The 22,480-nt window shown below is 38.9% G+C and overlaps 1 protein-coding gene across 4 annotated transcripts in view; it reads right to left on the bottom strand.

The window, feature by feature from the left end:
* The window catches only part of LOC122396232 (mucin-5AC-like), a 74,883-nt gene that overhangs the window by 15,950 nt on the left and 36,453 nt on the right, over positions 1-22,480 (bottom strand). For all 4 annotated transcript variants that reach the window (XM_043394439.1, XM_043394441.1, XM_043394440.1 and 1 more), the window contains one exon: positions 6,060-6,890. In XM_043394439.1, coding sequence (XP_043250374.1) covers positions 6,060-6,890 — 831 coding nt within the window. The remainder of the gene's footprint in view (positions 1-6,059; positions 6,891-22,480) is intronic.

Raw genomic sequence — 22,480 nt, 5'->3', positions numbered from 1 at the left:
TTTTTCTGTAGAATGAACCAACACTGGGAGAAAAAACATAACCTCCACATAACCTCCCATTGATAACAGTCGTAACGATAGCTATTGGTAGTAGCCCGTATTCAAATCCCACGATTGTAACCTAACCGTTCGAAGACGAATACGGGCGAGGCGATAAAAAAATCTTTCGATAAAGAATTACGCGTTACAGACCTACCGCTATATTCGTAATATTTATATTTGCGTCTTAAATTTCGAGCGTCCGTCGATAACGAATTAATTCCGCAGGCTCAATTAATGCCGAACGCTTACAGTTAACAAATCCAACGGTTGGTAATTAACGACCACATTATGAATCCGTTCGCTGCGTAATTATCTTCGAAGAAAAAAAATGCTCGGCATTTCACACGAAATGAAACGCTTCGTGTTTTATGGCGCTACGATATGGATTACGGTTTGAAAAAACTCGAGATTTCGTCGAAAAGATCAGAAACCTGGTTCGATAAAACATTGAATGTAAATACGAACTTATTTATTATATCAAAAATTTTTGTAAAACATGATATCTACATAATATACATACATGGTCGAACAAAAATATTGTTATATGTTCTAGAAACGACACGAAAATCGAATAATAATTGAACGATTAGTAACGAAAAATGTTCGTAGTAAGCTAGTTTTACCAAAACAAAATACTGGCACGCCCGACAAAGATCTACGAAAAACAATCGAATCAGCCTGTTCCGATATTCTTTTCTTCGCCACTGTTCAGACTGGGTATACAATGTTGTAATAATCAAGCAACACCTAACTAAAGAATTAAAGTCTAATAGAAAAAATATTTCACTAACATTATAAAATCATCGTTCAAAGATGATCATATCATGGCGTAAGATTGTATAAATTACTACTACTGCTTGTGCCAATAATTTTATGACTCACTGTAGATCCAAAAATAACAGGAAATTAAACAAAGGAAATATTACAAATAAAACATTACAAATGGCAATACTTTTGTCGCGGTTCTCTGTACACATTTGGAAGCTTGAAACAGTTATTTTCGAACATTTTAATAAAATATTTCTGATTCCGATTTACGCGTACGATTGTATCGTAAAACTCGATCAGCGTAAATATTTTTGTCCGGCACTGTACCTAGATCTCGCGTACCGTCTAAAGTACCGTGTAGAGATACGTCGTCGATACGAAACTTTTTCTAGGAACCATTTTAGGAGTTACACGAGCCGTCGAAATGACGGACGTTCGAACGTCTTTTTTTTTTCTTCCTCGACAAGGAAAAAAAGACGTAAGAACGTACGACCCCGGGAGCATAGAAGCACACGTCATTGCGCGCATGAATGCCCGCCCTTTGGGGATCAATGAGAAGCGCATAGATCGAAAAAACCTTGTAACTATGTCGGCGATAAATCGAAAAGACACGTGTAATCCCGGTTCGTAGACGAACTCGCGAATCCACGAATCTCGCGTCTGGTTCCTGGGCTGGGCGTGAACGCGGTAATTGTTCAGATTCGCTTTCAAGAAAACCAGCCAAGCCCGTGACGAAGTCGGCCCTCTTGCGAGGCAAACAAGAAAACGTCGAGGCAGGCGGTACGCGCGAGCAAATTGATATTACGACGAAATGTTAACGATGGATCCGGGCACTCTGTCGTTCCGCGATCAACGGTTGCAAAATGTATCGAGGAATCGGTGGAACGATACTAGATCGGCCGACGAACGTTCAACGCCGGCCGGCATCCATTCCAAATTTAAATTCGCCGCAGACCCGTTCATGGTGGACGTGATTAACGTACCTTACAGAACGCTCTCTCGCTGGCACTGTTTGTCCTTCGTTCGTAAATGAAGTTCGACGAAGTGTTCCTGTCAGCGAACTGACCGTGAAGAACTGTTCGATGCTTGTTAGCGACACAATATACGATATTCGGCTCTTAACAACGAAATACGAAAACACTTCGAGAAAGATCAAAGAAGACGCACATTCGTGATCGTCCAGGGCTCGAGTCCAACTGCCGGAACCCCCTTCCAGGCAACGCACGCGGCACGACGAACGATTGGCTGACGCCCGCCGAGACAACCGCCAATCGAAACAAGCCGCGGTCCCGCCGGCCAATCGCGCCTAGTAACGACCGTTCGAGGTACTTCTGCCAACTGGCGGCAAATTTAACGAGGACTATCCCAATAGTTTCGCCGAAACGCTAGCAAGTTTGGTAATTCGTGGTCGAATTTTGTCAAATTCGGGACTAGGGACAAGCGAAATCGAACATTGCTCGATAAAGAAAGAGAATGGGTATAATGGGAGGAAACGAGAAAAATGATCGATGTTTTAAATAGTTTTTACATTTAAGGAACGAAGTAGACTGAATTAATGATCGTTCTTCTTTGTGTCTTTAAAGTTTGAAGTTTTCAAAGCCTCTTGACCTCTTGTATCAACTTTCAAGTATTTGAAATTATCAGTATCGATGATTAGTTTCAACTATGCTCCCATGAAGTATACAAGAACGATTACAACCGACTGTAGTCCTTAAAATTGTGAAATCTATACAATCGTCCTGACTTCGAAATTATATCTTAACAAATGATCGGTAACGACCTTGGAGCGACATGCTCAGATAAATTTAGATAGCAGGAAAAAGAAGGCGTGGTGCAGTGAATAACTGTGTGCATATGAAAACGGTATACGTATATACGTGGTTTCTTTGGTACAAAAGTGCCAAACGACGGTTCTCCTTTTTTTAATATCGCGCTGTGCTTCGAAAAAAAAAATACGGTAATGTTCTCATCTTGCCCAGCGACATTCCCCTTGGGAACGTTACAGGATATTCTAAGCAGTTCGCCGCGAGAATTATTAGGATTCTCCATTTATTTTCTTTCCGCGCGGCCACCACGCCTTCCCGCTTTTCTTTCAACGAAATTTATTTCGCGCCCGACCAAAGCGTCATCCGATCGTTAACATCGCTTATATTCGTTTTCCTAAAGCTTTCCGCGAAAGCATTTCCGTTAGTCGTTCAACGATTAGATCAATGGGAGTCAATTTATTCATCCTTAAACTCGTGTTTCTTTCAGAAGATGCATCAATGTTTTTGGTTAAAAGTTCCCAATATGGCGACTCGTGATATCTTAAACTATTACGAATTCCTTCTTAAATGCATTTGATGTAAGAATTTATCGAACCGCGTAGAAGACGAGATTAAACATTCCACGAATGCGTTAATAGATACTAGAAGTATAATTAATTATGTGTTCAAGCAAACAATTTTCTTAATGAAACTAGAGCTTTTCTTGTACCGGTGTTCTCAATCACGCCAAGTGGTTTCAAGTGGATATTCTACTCTAGAACCTTAAAAAAAAAAATCGATTTTTTCCCTTTCATTTTCTGAAAACATGATTTTTAAGAACCTCTACCAAGATTATCGTAATTTCTAAAATATTGAATATTTTTGTACCGAAAAAAATTGTTGATATTTATCACTCAAACTTGATAAAAAAAAGTATTACACCGTAAATTCCCAAGTAGTAAAAAATTAGGTTCTAGAGTGGATTTCTCTCTTGAATGGTTCGAATGGGTATGTTTAGTTAAAAAGAAGTGGCAAGGCGAGAGATGGAGGGAGGAAAGGGCGACGAAGATTGTGGCCTAGGAAGAAGGCTGGCAGATTTGCGAGGCGGATGACAATCAGTGCAGGAAATGCAGTGACTGGCACGAGGTGGTGAAAGCCGAAGTGCAGCGGAAAGTGGGCCGGGGTTTCTGAACGATATGAAGAACACGTAAGAGTTTGGACGTCCCACGTTTGACATCCATATTAATGAGAGTACGTACGTATACCGCGTATCGACGAATGTACCGGGGGAGTCTGATCAAACTCGACCAGAGGAAACAGCAACATTCCCCATCTCTATTGATTACAATACAATATAATAAATAGAACTTGTGCACTTATTTTTTAACCCTTTGTTACTAACGCCTGGACTCAAAGGCAAATGTAAAATATTTCCTCAAATCATAATACGAAAGGAAGAAATATTTACAAGCTCGATCATGCATTTAACCCCCCAACTAGTATCATAGAGCACTTTGGTAGCTCAACGACTAAATTTCATTTCTACGCAACACTATATTGTAATATTCTGTGCAACAAACACCGTAGAATAAAGACATTTGGGCAAAGAAGATACTAATTACAGTAAATAAACGATACCAGTTAAAAATTTTACAAATATCAGGTTTCATTCGTTGTATTTTAAAGGAAGTTCGAAGATCCTGACGAGAATAATAAAAAAACATCTGACAAATGTACAGTTTGGTCTAAGAAAGTTAGTTCAAGAGACGAAGAAATATTTTGCTCGATGGAACAATGAAATTTCGATACACTTTATTCTTTTTTTTTGATTAATTATTCGAAATATTTATTTGACCAATTTCGCGTCTGGTTTTCAATCGAGATGCAAAGGTTGCGTTTGCCAGAATTCGTCGAGGGCAGGAATATTTCTGCGGACATAATTTTAAACGCAGGGTTAAGAGCATTCGCGGTGGCTAAACGCGTCAAGACAGTCGGTTCTACAAGAGGGTAGATGCTATTTCCGGTACTCCACGTGTGCGAGGGGCACAAGAAGAATGTGAAAATTCGAAAAAGTCACGCTCTACGCCTGCAGTCTGGCGTCCATTTTGTCACGGGACATCTACAATCCTGTCGTTTAAGCAAGCAAGGTACTTGTGCCCTGAACTTAATTGTTTAAGAGTTACAACACTTTGAAGTTTACCAAATTATTTTATTTAAAAATGGTGTAACTCTTCGACTATTAAATTTAGGGTATAAATACCTATATAAGGTACTTATGTCCTGAACTTATTAATTTAAGAGTTACAACACTTTGAAGTTTACCAAATTATTTTATTTAAAAATGGTGTAACTCTTCGACTATTAAATTTAGGGTATAAATACCTATATAAGGTACTTATGTCCTGAACTTATTAATTTAAGAGTTGCAACACTTTGAAGTTTACCAAATTATTTTATTCCAAAATGGTGTAACTCTTCGACTATTAAATTTAAGGCATAAGTACCTTGATACTCTTTTGTAGAGTAGAAGAAACTACATCTAGTATAATAAAGATTATAGAATTCCCCTCGTCGTAAAAGTGCAATTGTATTTTTTTAGAAGCGTCGATGATACAGCTGCATCCTTTTTGCAATTGAAATTCTCTAATTTTAATTACACCGTTCGATGCAGTTTTTGTAAGTTTCATAATAAAGTATTAAAGTACTAGCAAACCTAATGGTTTAACGGCGATACCACATTGGGGATTACTAAATTATATCAGTGGATTTCTGTTAATTCTCGTCGAGATACTAGAATGTGAATTGTAATTTCAGAATTTCTGAAATAGTAATTAGTTATAATGCTAGATAGTAACTCCTGAGTACGTAAAGCGTAGGTTCTGCAGAGAACAATACAAGTGCCAATGCGTTACCCGAGGCATAGTAAAATAAATTCTTGCAACACCTCCTAATAGAAAATGAAAAGATCGTATTAGAAAAATATACTTTCTGCTTTTTACATTTCCTATATCTTGATGTTCTCAAGTAATTTGCGAACATACAGGCACTTGACTAGTTCTTGGAGATCTCAGGAATGACACCTTTGGTTCTGCCTAGAATTTAAATGGTGGCCACGTACAGGCTTCTCTACAAATACAATTATTTCACGAATAAATCAGACTTTATTAATGAATATAAAATTAAGAATTATTTTTCTTCTTACCAAAAAATTAGATTCCGGGCACTTGAATTGTTTTCGACAAAAGCTAACTGTGTTTCCGTAAAAATGGTGCGATCTCGAAATCCACCGGCGTGCAAAGGTTTTGCACTCACCTCGTTCCACGCAGAACGCAGATCCAACCTTCTGGATCCTCTACGTCTTCGAAACGGTTCAGAAGCTTGAGAAATCGTAAACCGACGCGAGGCTCAAAACGGCAAATTTGCCGAGGAGCACCGCGCATTTGACGATCCACCGAGAAACGGTTGGTTCGCGCAAGCGCGTTTTAGCTGACGGTTGGCACTTACTGTTTGCTTGCGGCGAGGGCGGTGAATCGTCATAGTCCACGGGGCCAGCGTCGTCGACGGTGTCTTGCTCGTTGTTCGCTCGATTATCGTCAGTGGTCAGCGAGTCTTCGTCAATACGTTTTCGAATCTCCTCGTCCGTTCCATCGACGTTCAATTCACGAATTCGTTCGGGAACCACGTCCTGGGCCACTTTCAACGGCCCGAACATACCGAGAACTTTATCGTTATCGTTATCGTTATCGTTGTCGTTGTCCTCGTTATCCTCGTCATCGTCGTCGTCGTCGTCTTCTTGCAAATTATTCTCGGCGTCCGTTTGCCTTTTCACGTTCACTTCCATCTCGTCCGTACGAACGTTGTCAAGAATATTCGAATCTATGTCGGGTTGGTCCTCGTCGTGGCTCGAGTCGTCGTCTTTGTTAAATTCGTAGGACAGGTTCTTGACGGGCATCGTGGCTACCTCGTCGGCGGCGTCTACGTCTGTCTCCGGGCCCAGATCCGAGTAATCGTACTCCGCGCCGCCGTTCTCGTGTTTACCATTGCTGGCCGCCACGATACCCTCGTCCTCGTGGTCCCTAGGTTTCTGCGACAGTATCGCCTGCTTGAGGAAGCTCAAGTTGATCGCGACATCATCGTCGTCCATGTCCAGGAACAGCGGTTTGTCTTTGGAATTCATGTTCTCGAGTATATCATTCGTTTGCATGCACTGGAACGGATGGGCGTTTTGCGGCCTGGCTGCGATCTCGTTGGCTGGAGTTAACAGTGCCACGACCAAGGTGATGTTGTCCGTGGAGCCTTCGTGCTTCGCCCACTGCAGCACCCGCTTCAATCCGCCTGCAAAGATAACGAAACTTTACTACAACGTACACATTACCGTTACCATTATTCGTCGCGCAACAATATCGACTTGTTTAACCCTTTTGCTTATGCAAAGAATACCGAGGCCAATTTGACGAGTTTGTCATGGTTAGAGAAAAAGCTGATAAAAATCAAACTAAGAATGATATTTATAAAATTCAAAAAGCAGCATATTATGGGAAAAATTTTAATGGGAGATTCTAGAGGCCGAAATAGGACGAAAATCAAGGATATCAATTTCTTGATGGAGGCTTTGTTAAAAAGTTATTAACGTTTAAAGTGGAGCCAGTACTGAATTTTTTTTCTCGGAAACGCGCACGATTTCGAGGGTATGTCTGTTCACCAAAAATGATTGCGATTGACTCCCACAACCAAAAATAATTTTTCCAGAACGATTTGAAATTTTTCAATTTCGACGAAAAATTTGTCCACTTATTGAATTTTTTTCTCGAAAGTGGGTACGATTTCGAGGATATGTCTATTGACCAAAAATGATCGTAATTGACTCCAGAACCTAGAAATAATTTTTTTAGAACGATTCGAAATTTTTTTTTCGCCGTGAAATTTAGGCACCCCAAAATTCGTATTTGATTTTTAGTAACTTTGTTTCACGCCCTATAGAAAAGTTGTCTAATACTTTTTGTAGGTATCTATGGGCACTACTTCAGAAAAAAGTTTCATCGAAATATATTCGTTATTGTAGGAATTATGGCCGTTTGAAAATTGGACCATTTTTATGGAGTTTTTCTTACTTTACGAGGTTAAGGAGCAACTTTCCAAATATTTTTGGAGTTTCTATATATTCTACACCAAAATACGCGTTGTTTGCCGTTTGAAACATTAAAATCCTCCAATCCGTTCAAGAGTTATGACATTTCAAAGATTTGCATGAAATTTCGGGGGACCTCAGATTATATTTTCGGTAAGGAATTTTTTTCTCGAAAACGCGTAGGATTTCGGGGGTATGTGTAATGATAAAAAATGATTGTAATTGACCCCTGTAACTAAATATAATTTTTTTAAATGTGATTTTGAATATTTTAATTTCATCTAAAAAGTTCAGTACCTACTCGAATTTTTTTCTTGAAAATGCGTAGGATTTCGGGGGTATGTGTAATGATAAAAAATGATTGTAATTGACCCCTGTAACAAAATATAATTTTTTTCTACCCTCGCGTTATCTATTGCTTTTCCTTTGAACGACAGCCGTGAAAGCGGAGAAATCTATTTTCAGGAACACGGTGTACAGGAATCGTGGAGTGAGGAACAGGATGGAATGAAAAGCACTCTAATGGCGAGTGCAGGACGTGCCGCCACAGTACGTTGGGCATCATAAATTCAGCCGTCCTCGAGGCTGTTGCAGGTACTCTCCTCGATTATCCCTTTCACGATTTTAGCCCGTCAGACACACACGGGGAACGGCGATACGTCTGGAAGTATTTAGGCTACGGGGGAACAGGTCTTTTGCATATTACATTTACCCTCTCTCTATTACACGAAACGCGTTAAAGAACAATTTGACGGATTTCGTGAATCTAGCATTAATTTGTTTAACTCCAGAACTCCATTAAAAATTTGAGAACCACCCTGTACACGCAGAATCGCAAAAATCCATGGCGGCGTAAGCAAGTGCAACGACCTTATCCCTCTACATCTGCGTAGATTTTCTTCCCCCACCCCCCCATTCCTTCCGTTTCCCCCTCTAACTTCGCCTCGAACCCCCCAATTTCGAGCTTTCGTTTGCGCCGGTGACTTCGTTGCGATGGAAAGCACCCAATTCAACCGGCCTTTTCCCACAATAATTCTCCTTCGGTCTGTTTTTCTACCGTCGCGTCGGAGATCAACCCCTTACGCCCAGCCTTCGAGTCTAGACTATTCCTAGCGGGGGTTGTTTGCTCTTTTTCTCCGCCCAACCTGCGCCAAGTTATTCAGACTTTGAATACATATTGCTGGAAACTCTATCAACCAGTTAATAAAATCGTCATAACACGAAATTTTACACTTTTTTCCATGACGAGTATACTCGTCAGAAACAGTTAACCGGTTAAGAGGGTGTTCTCTTCTGGAGACTCATTAACGATTCTTGAGGGTTAATAATTATTGGTTTCTAATAAGTTAAGAAAGAACAATTTCTTCGAGAAAAGGGGGTTGTGAATTAAAAAGTTTAAAAACAAAAAAAAAAACTTGTGTATGCTAAAGATTGATGAACTTGAAAAAAAAAAAAATAATTCTTTCCTAACGTATTGGATACTATCTTGATAATATTTAACCCCTTACCAATGAGTCTGACTCGTTCCAAGTATTTATGCTAGATTTCACAAAACGAGGCTACATTTAATGCTTGCGAACATTGCGTGGATCGGTAAATTTAAACAAAATTAAACAGTACGCGTTGAAAACATTGTGATTGGATCGTGGGTCGGGAGGTTAAATTGCATATAAAAATCTTGTTTATGTCGCAATAATTGGCGGAGTTAGACACCCTGTGCATAAAGAAAACGCGTTTGTGTCTGTTCGTTAACGCGTGACAAGAAAATGGGTGGAGCGAATGCGACGAAACTTGGAACTTATTTATAGGGTGGCCCGACTTAACCTTTTGCGGTCCAGCTTACCTCCCAGGCATCAGCCAATGTCTGACGCGGTCCGATCGTGTCTGGGAGGTAAATTGAAGTTTAGACTAACCTTATTTATAGACTCTTGTTTTTTAAGACCAAAACTCTTGTTGACGATCAATGAAAGAAATTTATAGTACCAAAGTATTCAACAAAATCAGTACTTTCAGAGTGGAAAAAGATATCTACAGAATTTACTGTAGAACTTGTTCAGAAAAGCAAGATCTTCGGAGCTTAGAAAATACGAGTCATATTATGAATTATACTTTTATTTCTATAACACGTAAGGATCATAATTACATATATACAGGGTGTTTGGCCACTCTTGGTATTCTAGAGACCAAAATACGACGAAAATCAAGAATACCAATTTGTTGATGGAGGCTTCGTTAAAAAGTTATTAACAATAAAATTCAAAAGTTTCAAATCGTTCTGGAAAAATTATTTTCGGCTGTGGGGGGCAATTACAATCATTTTTGGTAAATACGCATACCCCCGAAATCCTACCCACTTTTGAGAAAAAAATTCGAGAAGGTGTGAAATTTTTCGACGGAAAAAAATTTTTCAAATCGTTCTAGAAAAATTATTTTCGGTTGCGGGGGTCAATAACAATTATTATTGGTGAATAGACATATCCCTGAAATCCTACCCACTTTCGAGAAAAAAATTCGAGTAGCCTAAATTATTCGGCGAAAAACAAAATTTCAAAATCGTTCTAAAAAAATTATTTTCAGTTGGGGTCCAATTGCAATAATTTTTGGTGAATAGACATACCCCCGAAATCCTACCCATTTTTGAGAAAAAAATTCGAGTAGCCCAAATTTTTCGGCGAAAAAAAAAATTTCAAATCATACTAAAAAAATTATATTTAGTTACAGGGGTCAATTACAATAATTTTTGGTGAATAGACCTACCCCCGAAATCCTACCCACTTTCTAGAAAAAAATTCTAGAAGGTGTGAAACTTTAAACATTAATAACTGTTTAACGAAGCCACTATCAACAAATTAGTATTCTTGATTTTCGTCTTGTTTTGACCTCTAGAGTCTCCCATTAAAATTTTTCCCAGTGTTGTCCTAACACCCTGTATAACTGATTTTATCGAAGAATTGGTATGTTCATAGACACAAGTTTTATACGCAATTCAGTGCAATTGCATTTGAACATTGGCGGCGTAATCGGTGCAAATACTCAATTGTCGTGCGTTGGATCGAAAGAGACCCGAAAACCATTTCAAAACAAGTTATTGATTGGGCAAAATCCATCCGGTCCGACGGGTGTTGCAACCATCTGCCACGCACTTTTCGCAGACGCCTGATCGATAATAGTTTATTCACCACCACCCACGAATTTCCACGAACGCGGCAGGTGTGCGAGGTACAATGAATCAGACACAGGCAGATCACATTCGAAACAGAAATAACTATTCCAAAAAACATTTCAGTGTTTTAGAAGTCTACTATATTATTTGGAAATAATCGAAATATCAATTTACTTGAAACAGTTAAATATTTAGTAGTAGAAACATGCCTATCTAAAAATTCAAATATGAAGTCGACTAGCTTCTGTTTGATCGTTAGTCATAGAGTATGCTAGAAATGTTTATATATTACACGGCCTGTGTAACTGTGATTCATACAAACCATTACCGCATCGTATATTTTAAGCTCTAAATACGCACGACGGGACGATGAGTGTGCAAAATACCGATAAAATACATCTACGATACTAATTGCTTTCTTTTTTTTCTTTATCATCAACGTTCCATCATTTCAATGGCGCCAAGTGAGTCGTAATCCCGTCGAAACATTTCGTGAGATTATAATTCCGGAATACGTCGTGGAATTTCTAATTTTCGTCTTATTTTGGCGCCCCTGAAAATGTTTCGTTCGCGGGCAAATAATTAATTAGGAAGGCTGCCGTATTAATTTTGGAATTTATTCGCGCGAATCTCGCGAAACACGGCTCTTCTCGTCGTTTGTCGTTGTTTTTCTGCACTCGGGACTTTCCCAACGATGTTTCGCGAGGGGTCTCGCGTAAAAATGGCGCGGAATAAAGGGAACTACATGGCGTTAACACAGCCGTTTATTGTCCGACCGCTGTCGTAGTATCGTAGCGCGCGTGTAACCCAATATTTCCGTGTAATTTAAACTCTCCTCGTCTGCGAAGTGCGTTGCACGATGAAGTGGCGATTCCACACCGTGATGTTAGCACGTCCTCTCAATTGCACCAGGTTTTTTTACTCCCCCGGGGTCCGTGTCGCTTGAGAATATAGAACACAAACGTTTATGCCTTCGAACTCTCACCGTTTCCAGGTGAAACGTTTATTCATTTCATCGACCTTCTTCGCGCCACTCGTGCACACTACGATGGTGCTTTTCTTTGCTTGATTCTTTTAAAAACTACCATACTTAAAAAAAAAAATATAAATAACAATAAACTAAATATTCGTATTTCGATATTATACACTTTTCCTGAACAATCGTTTTGTCAATGTAACATTTTAAATAACTGCAAACTTCGTACACGATATGTGATATCAAAACCACAAAAATGAAATTAGAGTTGGCCGAGAACAAACTAGAAAAACAATTATAGCGCGAAGAGGCCATTTCTAGAGGCCAAAATAAGACGAAAATCAAGAATATCAATTTCTTGATGGAGGCTTCGTTAAAAAGTTATTAACAATTAAATTAAAAAATTTCAAATCGTTCTGGAAAAATTATTTTCGGTTACAGGGGTAAATTACAATCATTTTTTATGAATAGACATACCCCCAAAATCATACGCATTTTCGAGAAAAAAATTCGAGTAGATATTGAAACTTTAGACGAAATTAAAAAATGTCATATCATATTAAAAAAAATATATTTAGTTACAGGGGTAAATTACAAGCATTTTTGGTGAATAGACATACCCCCAAAATCCTACGCATTTTCGAGGAAAAAATTCGAGAAAGTGTGAAATTTTTCGACAAAATTAAAAATTTCAAATCGTTCTAAAAAAAATATTTTTAGTTGTAGGAATCGATTACAATAATTTTTGGTCAACAGACATACCCCCGAAATCCTATTCAGATTCGAGAAAAAAATTCCTCACCGAAAATATAATTTGTGACCAGAAATGTCTGCCCGAATTTTCATGCGAATCTTTAAAACGTCATAACTCCTGAACGGATTGGACGATTTTAATGTTTAAAAAGGCAAACGACGCGTATTTTGACGTAGAATATGTAGAAACTCCAAAAATATTTGGAAAGTTGCTCCTTAACCTCGTAAAGTAAGAAAAACTCCATAAAAATGGTCCAATTTTCAAACAGCTATAACTCCTACAATAGTGAATATATTTCAATGAAACTTTTTTCTGAAGTAGAGCTCATGGATACCTACAAAAGAGTATTGGATAACTTTTTTGTAGGATGTCAAACAAAATTATTAAAAATGAAAAACGAATATTCAAGAAAAATCGACAGGGAGTGCAATGTAAATTTCTCGGCGAAAAAAAAAAATTTCGAATCGTTCTAAAAAAATTATTTCCAGGTTCTGCAGTCAAAAGCAACCATTTTTAGTGAATAGACATACCCCTGAAACCCTACTCAGTTTCGAGAAAAAAATTCCAGAAGGTGTGAAATTTTTCGACAAAATTAAAAATTTCAAATCGTTCTGGAAAAAATATTTTTAGTTGCAGGGGTCGATTACAATCATTTTTGATCATTAGACATACCCTGGAAATCCTATCCATTTTCGACAAAAAAATTCGAAAAGTTACTGAAATTTTTAGAGAAAATTAAAAAATGTTGAATCATACTAAAAAAATTATATTTAGTTACAGGGGTCAATTACAATCATTTTTATCATTAGACATACCCTCGAATTCCTACCCAGTTTCGAGAAAAAAAATCGAGGATGTGCAGAAATTTTTGGATAAAAAAAAATTGTACAAATCGTTCTGGAAAAATTATTTTCGGTTGCAGGGGCCAATTACAATAATTTTTGGTCATTACACATACCCCTGAAATCCTATTCAGTTTCGAGAAAAAAATTCGAGAAGATATGAAATTTTTCGACGGAAAAAAAAATTTCAAATCGTTTTGGAAAAATTATTTTCGATTCCGGGGGTCAATTACAATCATTTTTGGTGAATAGACATACCCCCAATATCCTGCGCATTTTCGATAAAAAAAATTCAGTACATGCGGAACTTAAAATGTTAATAACTTTTTAACAAAGCCTCCATCAATAATTTGGTATTCTTGATTTTCGTCTTGTTTTGGTCTCTAGAATCCCCCATTAAAATGTCGGTGAACATGTTTACAGGAGACCGAATTTGCATTGCATAAATGTTTCGTTGGAAAATAATTTCAATCATTAGCTAATTAATCGTCGTTCGAATCGGGGGGATTTCGTATCGACCGTTGCAAAGTGGCATATTTAAATGAATTTGTTCGTTAATCGTGAGAAGAAAGCGGGCCAGTCAGTTCGCGATCGCAAGCAAAACCTCCTACCACGAGTTTTCTTGCCATCGAAACTGTTACTGTATCTAAGCGATATGAATTATGTAGGTGGTACGCGCATAAATCAAGACTCGCTCGCGGAACGATCATTGAACTAATGTTCATCGGCCCTGACCGTCCAGGATCGCGAGAGCCTTCGTCGCCATTTTTCTATCAAAATTTCACTATCCACCACTTAGCATTTCTCCAAATATTTAATCTCCTTCACAAGAATTCATTTGAATAAAATCGACTTTCATGCAATTTTCTGGCGCTACTTTAAGGAATTAAAATTGCACTATTTCCCTAGAAAAATTAAAAATAGTAACTGTAATATATTCCTTGTATGAAAATGTAACCATTGATCACAATTTTTAAACAGTTCTATGAACTTTTATTTCGACGATTTAAATGTCTCTGATTTTTTTTCAAAATTCTTCACACAACAAGTTAGGAGAAATTATCTAAAAATAATTTTACAAATTATCGAATAGCTAGTCGTAAATTGAATTTAGGTTAGGGGCACTTCTAACCTTCTTAATCAACTATAATTATACCCCTTGGTAGACAAATTTATCCAATCGCATTGTTTCTTTATTCACATACCATTGTTTGAATTGTTTCTTAGGTATTAGTTCTGAGTTTGAATCCCGGTCTATTAATACGATCGAAAATTCTTTGCCTCCCACATTAACATTCCATCTATCTGGCTTCATTACCGGGGAAGTGCTTGAAACGATCACCGTTTTATAGCTGCTTTACGAGCCTGAATATGCTCTGTCAGGAACTGAGTCACACGTCGAGGAAGTCCGTAGGTTACTGGCACTTCTGACTAATTTCTAATTGAATTTAATCACAGTTTCGTTCCAACGCATGCGCTCGACTCTTAGACACGCGTCTGGAATATTTCGTAAATAATTAATTCGAAGATTCGACGCGTGTAAAAGGAGGAAAAATTGCTGACAAACGCGAACCGATTCCAAACTCATCGAACCGCGGTACTGCGCATACTTTCACCTTCCTCTATTCTTTCTGCGCAACAAAGAATAGTTTGCATGTATGAATAGTTCGAAGAGTCGATCAAAGAGTACGCTTCTCTCACAAGGGAGAGTGCAAGGCCTCGGGGTAAACGATTCAGTTCAAATGTCGAAGAATGGTAGATTTTGCCAAAAAAAATCAAAGTGATTAAAATCGAGATAATAGAGTCTTCGAAAAAAAAACTTGAATATTCTATTCTCTGTTAATCCCTCTGTTTGATCTCTTCTAGATCTTTAGTTTAGAGAAGAGCAACGCTTGCATTTCCGAGGGAGGTTGTTGTACACATATCCGCTCGGTATGTGCACACATTTTCATAAAAATGCAAAGATCCGCTTTCTTTCCTGTTACCCGCCCGCGGAACGCGATAACGCGTTCTGTGTTACGCTCTCCATGTTAATTCCGACAATAAAGTCGTGTTTTACACATTCGCACAATCACTTCGCTTTTCAACCCCTTCGGGAACACCAGTTTACAGTTTACAGTTTACACTGTGCTCGACAAATTCAACAATATTTCCACCACGATTTTACGCATTATTTTTGTCCAAAAAACGTTAAAAAGCACCTTCGCGTTTCCATACAAATATTTGCATAGAAATATTTCGCCTTTCCATGTTGGCGAACATGCACGCCATCTTTTGTTCGAGTACAGCAGTTGAAATTGAATAGTCCTGTCCTTTACCGTGTATGCAACGATTCGCGCAATATTAAACATAACCTAAAAGGTACATGCATCGTTTTTTAATGTCTAATCTCCTAAAACCTACGCTACAGTTATATATATTATTATTATAATGGAATTTTACCAAGTTTGAACATCTATACATATATCGGTAACTCTGCACTGTAATTTCAAATTTCAAACGATAATTGAAAATAGTTGCTTCGTACCTAAAAAATTGCATTTTGTGCCCGCCGGCCGGCTCTTCGAGTAGAAAGTCCGCGGATGGGTTTTTCGAATGGCGCGGCAGTTACGTTTTTTTTTCTTGGCTTTTGTCCCGCTGCACGGTGGCGGATTACAGAGACTTGCGGCTTACCACATTCGCTCTGCTTTCGTTTCTGCTCCCCCCTTTCTGCCCCCCACACCCCTGAAACCCCCCCATCGACGAGGCGACGGTGAGATCCTAGGCCACTTTACTTACGGCAGAAAATGCAATTAAGCACGGCGTCTATCGTCGCTCTGCGGTTCGCGGAATGCGCAGCGCCTAGAGTTACCGACCGAGGAAAATTCGCGGCCACCTTCATCGCGAAGTCTCGATTTTACTTCCTGTTACACATTACGCTCGCCCGCGAGCGCGTTAATTGGCGAATTTCGCGAATGTTTCATGAGACGTGACGCCCAGGCCTGCTGGAATCGCGCGATTCGTGAAAGCTGTGCTTCCTCTCTTTCAGGTTGGCATCCTTGCGACACTGTCATTGCTAGCGTGTCAAAACGAAAGAAACTTTTACGGTCGCTTTCTACCACTACGGTGTCTCCCTCTTTTGTCACCAACTCGAAATAATACAACGCTGAAAGTTTCACCGCGAATCTTTAAACGCAATTAACTTTCGTTAAAGAGTTCGTTACGAAATTCCACGACATTAATTCCCCCATTATCTCGAGCCATGAATCTTTCATCGATGATTTCAAACATTCACAACGCGTTCGACCAACGTTTCGAGTTTCTAACATTTATTTTTAGAGGCACCTCCATCTTACGTAACTTTTAATCCTACCAAATTTCTTTACCAAAAACAAATATTGCAATCCCTAGTGTCCACAACTTTCAATCTCGAGCGACACGATAAAGTTTGTCGTTTTAATTTTAGGGATTTTTCTTATTGGCCAATCAAGATGATACATGATACGAATCTTAGGTGTTGCTTAAAATTTCACTACCTTATCTCGTTTCTACTTGATCATTTAGAAATAACTTTGGATAACACAAAAATGTCGAAAGAAAAAAAGAATTAATTAATCATCAAAACGTATTTGTACAAATATTAGAAACATCGTGGTTAAATATGTTTCGAAACGCATCAGGTTTATTCGAAAATGGAAAACCTTGAATTAACTTAAATAATATCAAAAGACAGTAGTATCATACTTCGTTGAATTTTCGAAAAAATATACTTTGGATGCAATCACTTTCATACCTTCGAAGACTCGCTTCGAGACAATTATCTATTAATAAATACAAAATGTAACCTTAGCCAAAAGGAAGGTTAGGAACCTCGAACTCTCTGGTAAACACCGCCAGAGGGCGATCGACATACCGTATTCCATGGACATAAATTGATATAAAAAATATTATTATCAGAATCAAACTGCTAAGATAGGGTTCGCTAAATATAAATTTTCTTCTATTAAAATTCTATTTCCAAATCACATTTACATTTATTTTTAATTTTAAAAGTTAATTATTTTTTTATGTGTTCATTTTAATGCTCAACATTAAACAAACCATAATACGAGTTTTTGCATCCCTCCAAATGGTTAGATACGGTCGAATAATTAACGAATATTGATAGTCAGGTGTATTTTTAGTAGAATATAATCGACTAAATTAATTGACTGAAATTAGATTAATTACAGTTATCACTGTCACCTAACGCTAAATTTATTCGTAATAATATATCGTGCGTACAACTCGATATACTCGTTAGATGATTCTATAAAATCGAAAAACTCCACGATAACTTATTTCCACGTATTCTGTATTTATGCTGGCTACTCTTTTTGGTATCGTAACAATTTCTATATCTTGTAATGAAAGCCGATGATAAACGATAAACTCTATAATTATGCGAGAGATCAAAATTTTATTATTCCACGTTGGATGATAATAAAGAATTTAATAGACGTTTCGTTTATCAGTCAGAATGACGTTCGATCACACTTTTAACACAATTTTGGTTCGTTAAGAAATGAAAGCAGATGCTGCACGACTGAACGAACAATGGTTTCTCCCGGAGTTCTAAAAGAATAATGTTAATCGACGAATTATACGTCCTTGGAATTGCCTTTCAAAAAATTTGTAATCGTCGAACGATAATTTTAATTAAACGACATAAACTTTTTCAATAACGGAATTCGGATCAAGAACGCTGTCTTATCTTGTCAGAAATTATGTACGCGATGAAAACAATGTCGCGCATTATTTATTAAAATACCCTCTACAAGATTCCCAAGGTTTCACAACTTTTTTAATCGCCGTTTCGAACAAGTTTCTCCGTACAGCAGCGCCATCGCTCGAACAGCTTTTTTTCTAGATAATTATTTTCGGAGGAGAGCGAAAGTTAACACCGCTTGCTAAGAAATTGTAACGTATATTTGATATATTGCTTCAAGTTCTGGTACAAAGCTCGGCATGAACTTACGGGTCGACCTAATAATACGATTAGGACAAGATCAGATCGATCAGTGTTTATATTACCACTGCCAGTTCGAACGAAAGCCGTTCACGTTTAGACGGATCATAATTATTCGAAACACATAGATTATCTCGGTACGTATAAACACGAGAAAAAGGATACTATACGATGACTAATTTCAAATTACGAACAATGGTAAAACATACGGCATGTTTCTCCGTTTATATCAACCCTAACTCGAACACAATTTCTTACGAAACAGGTAATAGAAACCTCGAATAAACATACATTCAAATTGTTCGCTAGATTTAAGATGTCCCCTCGGAGAGAACGGTCGAGTGCAAAGGTTTAAATATACATATATAACTGTAAATTGGATTTTCGTTACCACAAAAAATACACGTAAAATTGCTACGAACTTTTTGGAACGAAACACGAGAAACGTTTCGTAAATTAACCTTAATTCGCGCCACGCTACCGCGAGACCTCGAGATACATGTCTGAAACGTACGAAAAATTGAAATGGCCGGCCGCGAGGAGAGCACAAAGCCCTCCGCCGGCCGGTGAAAATTTTCGAGCATCGTTTCGATACATTCCAACAGAATTACACCAGCCTTTTCATTGGCACTCGCGCAAGAAATGTCGCCCGTATCGGAAAACATCAGAATCGGTAGAAATAAACTCACTATTATGCACCGGCACCGGGGGAAACGTGGTCCAGACAGCTAACCGTCACGGATAGAACACCCACTCGACGAAAAGCCGGCTCCCGGGATCAGTCAGCTGGAGAAATCGTTCTCGCGACCGTTCGGTTTGCGTGCGCAGACTCGGGCCGGTTCACCTCGCGTTCGCAAAACGATCGTACGAGGGCCCCGCGTATTCAGGCACCACAGAGGCTAGAGAAGAGTTTCTCGCAAATTTAAAACAGCGGGCGTGGCGTTTCGCGACCGACTGGCAGACTGCCGGCCACCGGATGTCGCCACCAGACCGTTGCCGATGACTCACGCCACCCTCGTCGAACCTCTCGGCTTGATTGGTCCTTTCGTAACCCCCACCCCGAGTCTCGGTCATCGCTCGGGGCCCCCTTTCCCCCACGCCCTTCGCCACAATGGTTCTCTGTTAGCCGTCTGCCTTGCGTTTACGAAGATAGCGATCTGGTACGTAGTAGCCTGCCAGGATCCGTGAAATCGCTAAATTTTCAAACTCTCATCCCTCTTAATTAACAAACGAATTCTGTTCCTTTTCTTAATACTCTAAACAGTAGATTTTTGTACATTTCACAGAAAATTAACCCTCCTTAAATCTGTTTTGAAAATAAACCTAACCTATATTACAAGTACGCGAGCCCCGACTACTTCACTTATACCCCAGGGATTATACATATATCTTCGCTTGTTATTACAAGTAACATATTTAATGTAAATAACTTTTAACAATATGTTTTACCATTATTTATATATGCGATATCTTTTAAAACACTTTCGAACGCGCAACTCGGGCTTTCTTTTGCAACGCATAAGTTTCACTTATTTTTTCTTGCATTTTACGGTCGAGGCGTACGATCTTCATTTTTCTTGCGAATGTGGAACAATTATATACGATCTTCCGATCGGACGAAAATCAACTTCGATCGACGATATAAGATTTTCTTTTCGTTTCGTACGAAGAAGAAAAACAAAATACAGGTAAAATTCTTGATACTATCTACTCCCATAAGAAATGAATATTTAATATTACAAACTAGGGAATAGAATGGCGAAACAACTCGGCCCAATTATCCACGATACCGTCGATCCCCGGCAATTTCGATGGCCTTTAGGAACAATGCTAAGCATCTCCGAGCAAGAAATAATTGTAACCCACTCTTAGTTTTCAAGATATAATTGTTAGAAGCCTTGAGTTACATTACGAATTCCCTCCTTAACCGGCGTGAGGCTGTCGTGACTCATGCTGGGGACGGTTCGATCAGAAGCACCTACCAGTTACTACAAAAATACATAACCGAACGTTTAAAATTCTTACTGTTTATGGAACTGGTCGACGAGTTCGTCGTTCGATCTCGATAGCTCGAAACTCGAAACTCGATTTCTGGGACGGAAGACGACCGGGACACCACCGCAAGGAGCCACATACCGGTTTGTCATCGGATCATGAATATTGATACGCGCAACAACTTTCGACCATCCCGATCCTTATTCTGGATTAGCGTTCGACATTCTCGACGCGTTAGGGGAATAATGCTGTTCCCTCGTGCCGCAGACCATGCGTCACACTGCCCCCCTTCGTCTTTCGCTCAACACATTTACCGGACCCCGCTATTTTTGCCCTCCCCCCTCTCACCGCCGCCGACGCTCGTTGCTCATTGTTATTACAACGTTCCGTTTATTCTGCGTCTATTTACATATGTATGGAGGAGCCATATACGTGTACGTGTACGGGACACGTCATCTAGGACGATAAACTCTGTAAAATTTTGCGATCGCCATCAAGCAATGCTCTTACGGACAGATTAATAGAGCATGAAATTGCAAAGCACCCGCGATCGTATTCCGTTCATCGACGCAAACAGCTCTTTCTCTATCTCCCGAATTACAACAAATGCAACCTCTCTTCCTTAACAGCAGATTTTACGGATTTCAAATTCCGCGATCAAAGCTACGGAATTTATAAATATTACTTTTTAGTTGTTTGTTAGGTAATATTACGACGAGATGAATATAACAAAGGGCCAACAAGAAGAAAAGGTCCCAGTGGAAGAAGAGAAAGAGAAAGAGAAAGAGGGAGAAGGGCTTATCTGTCCTGTCGGAGACCAGGACTGGTACCGGTTTCTGGACCTTGATAGAAAGTTCGTGCCAACTGGAAGGACACAAAATCCACGAAATTTTGCCGACTCTCGCAGCCATGCACAAAAACAACGGTGCACCACAGGACACCTACATATTTGCAAATTTAATTTTCGTAATTTATCTTTACGTTTAATATTATTTGTTAAATTTTTTTAATTCGATATTTCATACATTTTTATTGTTTTTCATTTTGACGATTCAGATCCGTGAAATTGATAGTTGGTCCTCAAGGTTACGTTCCTAGAGACCAAACGTCGAGGCTGAATGGAAATTGTGCTAAACATCATTGCTCTGATTGAACAAACAAGGACCATTTTGTCATTTCCTAGACGGTTATCTAGCAACGTTGCAGAGCAAAAGGAACTATTATACAATTACTAAATTCGTCTTTTCACTGTGTATACGAGAGTTACCTCTGTTTGATACTAAAATCTCGATAAAAAGAATGCCGTTGGGTTCATCAGAGTCCTCCTAAGAAACCCTTATCGTTTTCCAAGTGCAGCACCATGATTTCCCATAAGAAACCCATAAACAAAACATCCGTGACTCTATCAACTACGTTGGGCCCCAAGTTTGATGACAAACTTATGTTTCCAATATCGACACCTGCGATACTCTTGAAAATCAGGTCAAAGTCCTAAATCCATCGACCTTGACACGTGTCATCCCTTGAAAAAGGAATCGACGCTAGCATACAACAGTGAAATATATAGCGCCTGATACCAAACCCACTAAAACTGTTTAGTCATTTTTGAGTGCTTCATTCTTGATTACTTTTGCCATTGGTGGAGTTCGTTTAAATTAATCACACGAACGAACCCCTGCCCCCTCCACCATTTCATCTCCAAACAAAGAACGCTAACGAGTACGCGTTTTATCCGACAATTACATTAAGAGGAATTAGGCGGAGGGGCAGAAAGGACCAAACTGCTGATCCACAACGCGTGCCAATGTCTGCCCCCCCCCCCCCCACCTTTTTCAGCGCGAGGGGGGTTCTTGTTAAAGTTCGTGTAACAGGTTCGAAAAATCGATTTCTTTTTTTACCAAAATCGATACTAGAGTAGGTCACTTTGCACATTGCATACAAACTATTGAATTTGCAATAACATTTTTTATATACGATTATGTTACTATTTGAAATTATTATGTTCGTTAGCAGTTATATGCTGTTATCATTTTCGACGATCGAACGAGAGTTGTTCGTTGAAATAACACGATCAAGGACC

Source organism: Colletes gigas, unplaced genomic scaffold (assembly GCF_013123115.1).
Source record: "Colletes gigas isolate AHSC1104 unplaced genomic scaffold, ASM1312311v1 Colletes_gigas_Sc00007, whole genome shotgun sequence".
Taxonomy (NCBI): domain Eukaryota; kingdom Metazoa; phylum Arthropoda; class Insecta; order Hymenoptera; family Colletidae; genus Colletes; species Colletes gigas.
This window is presented reverse-complemented; position numbering and strand designations above follow the sequence as displayed.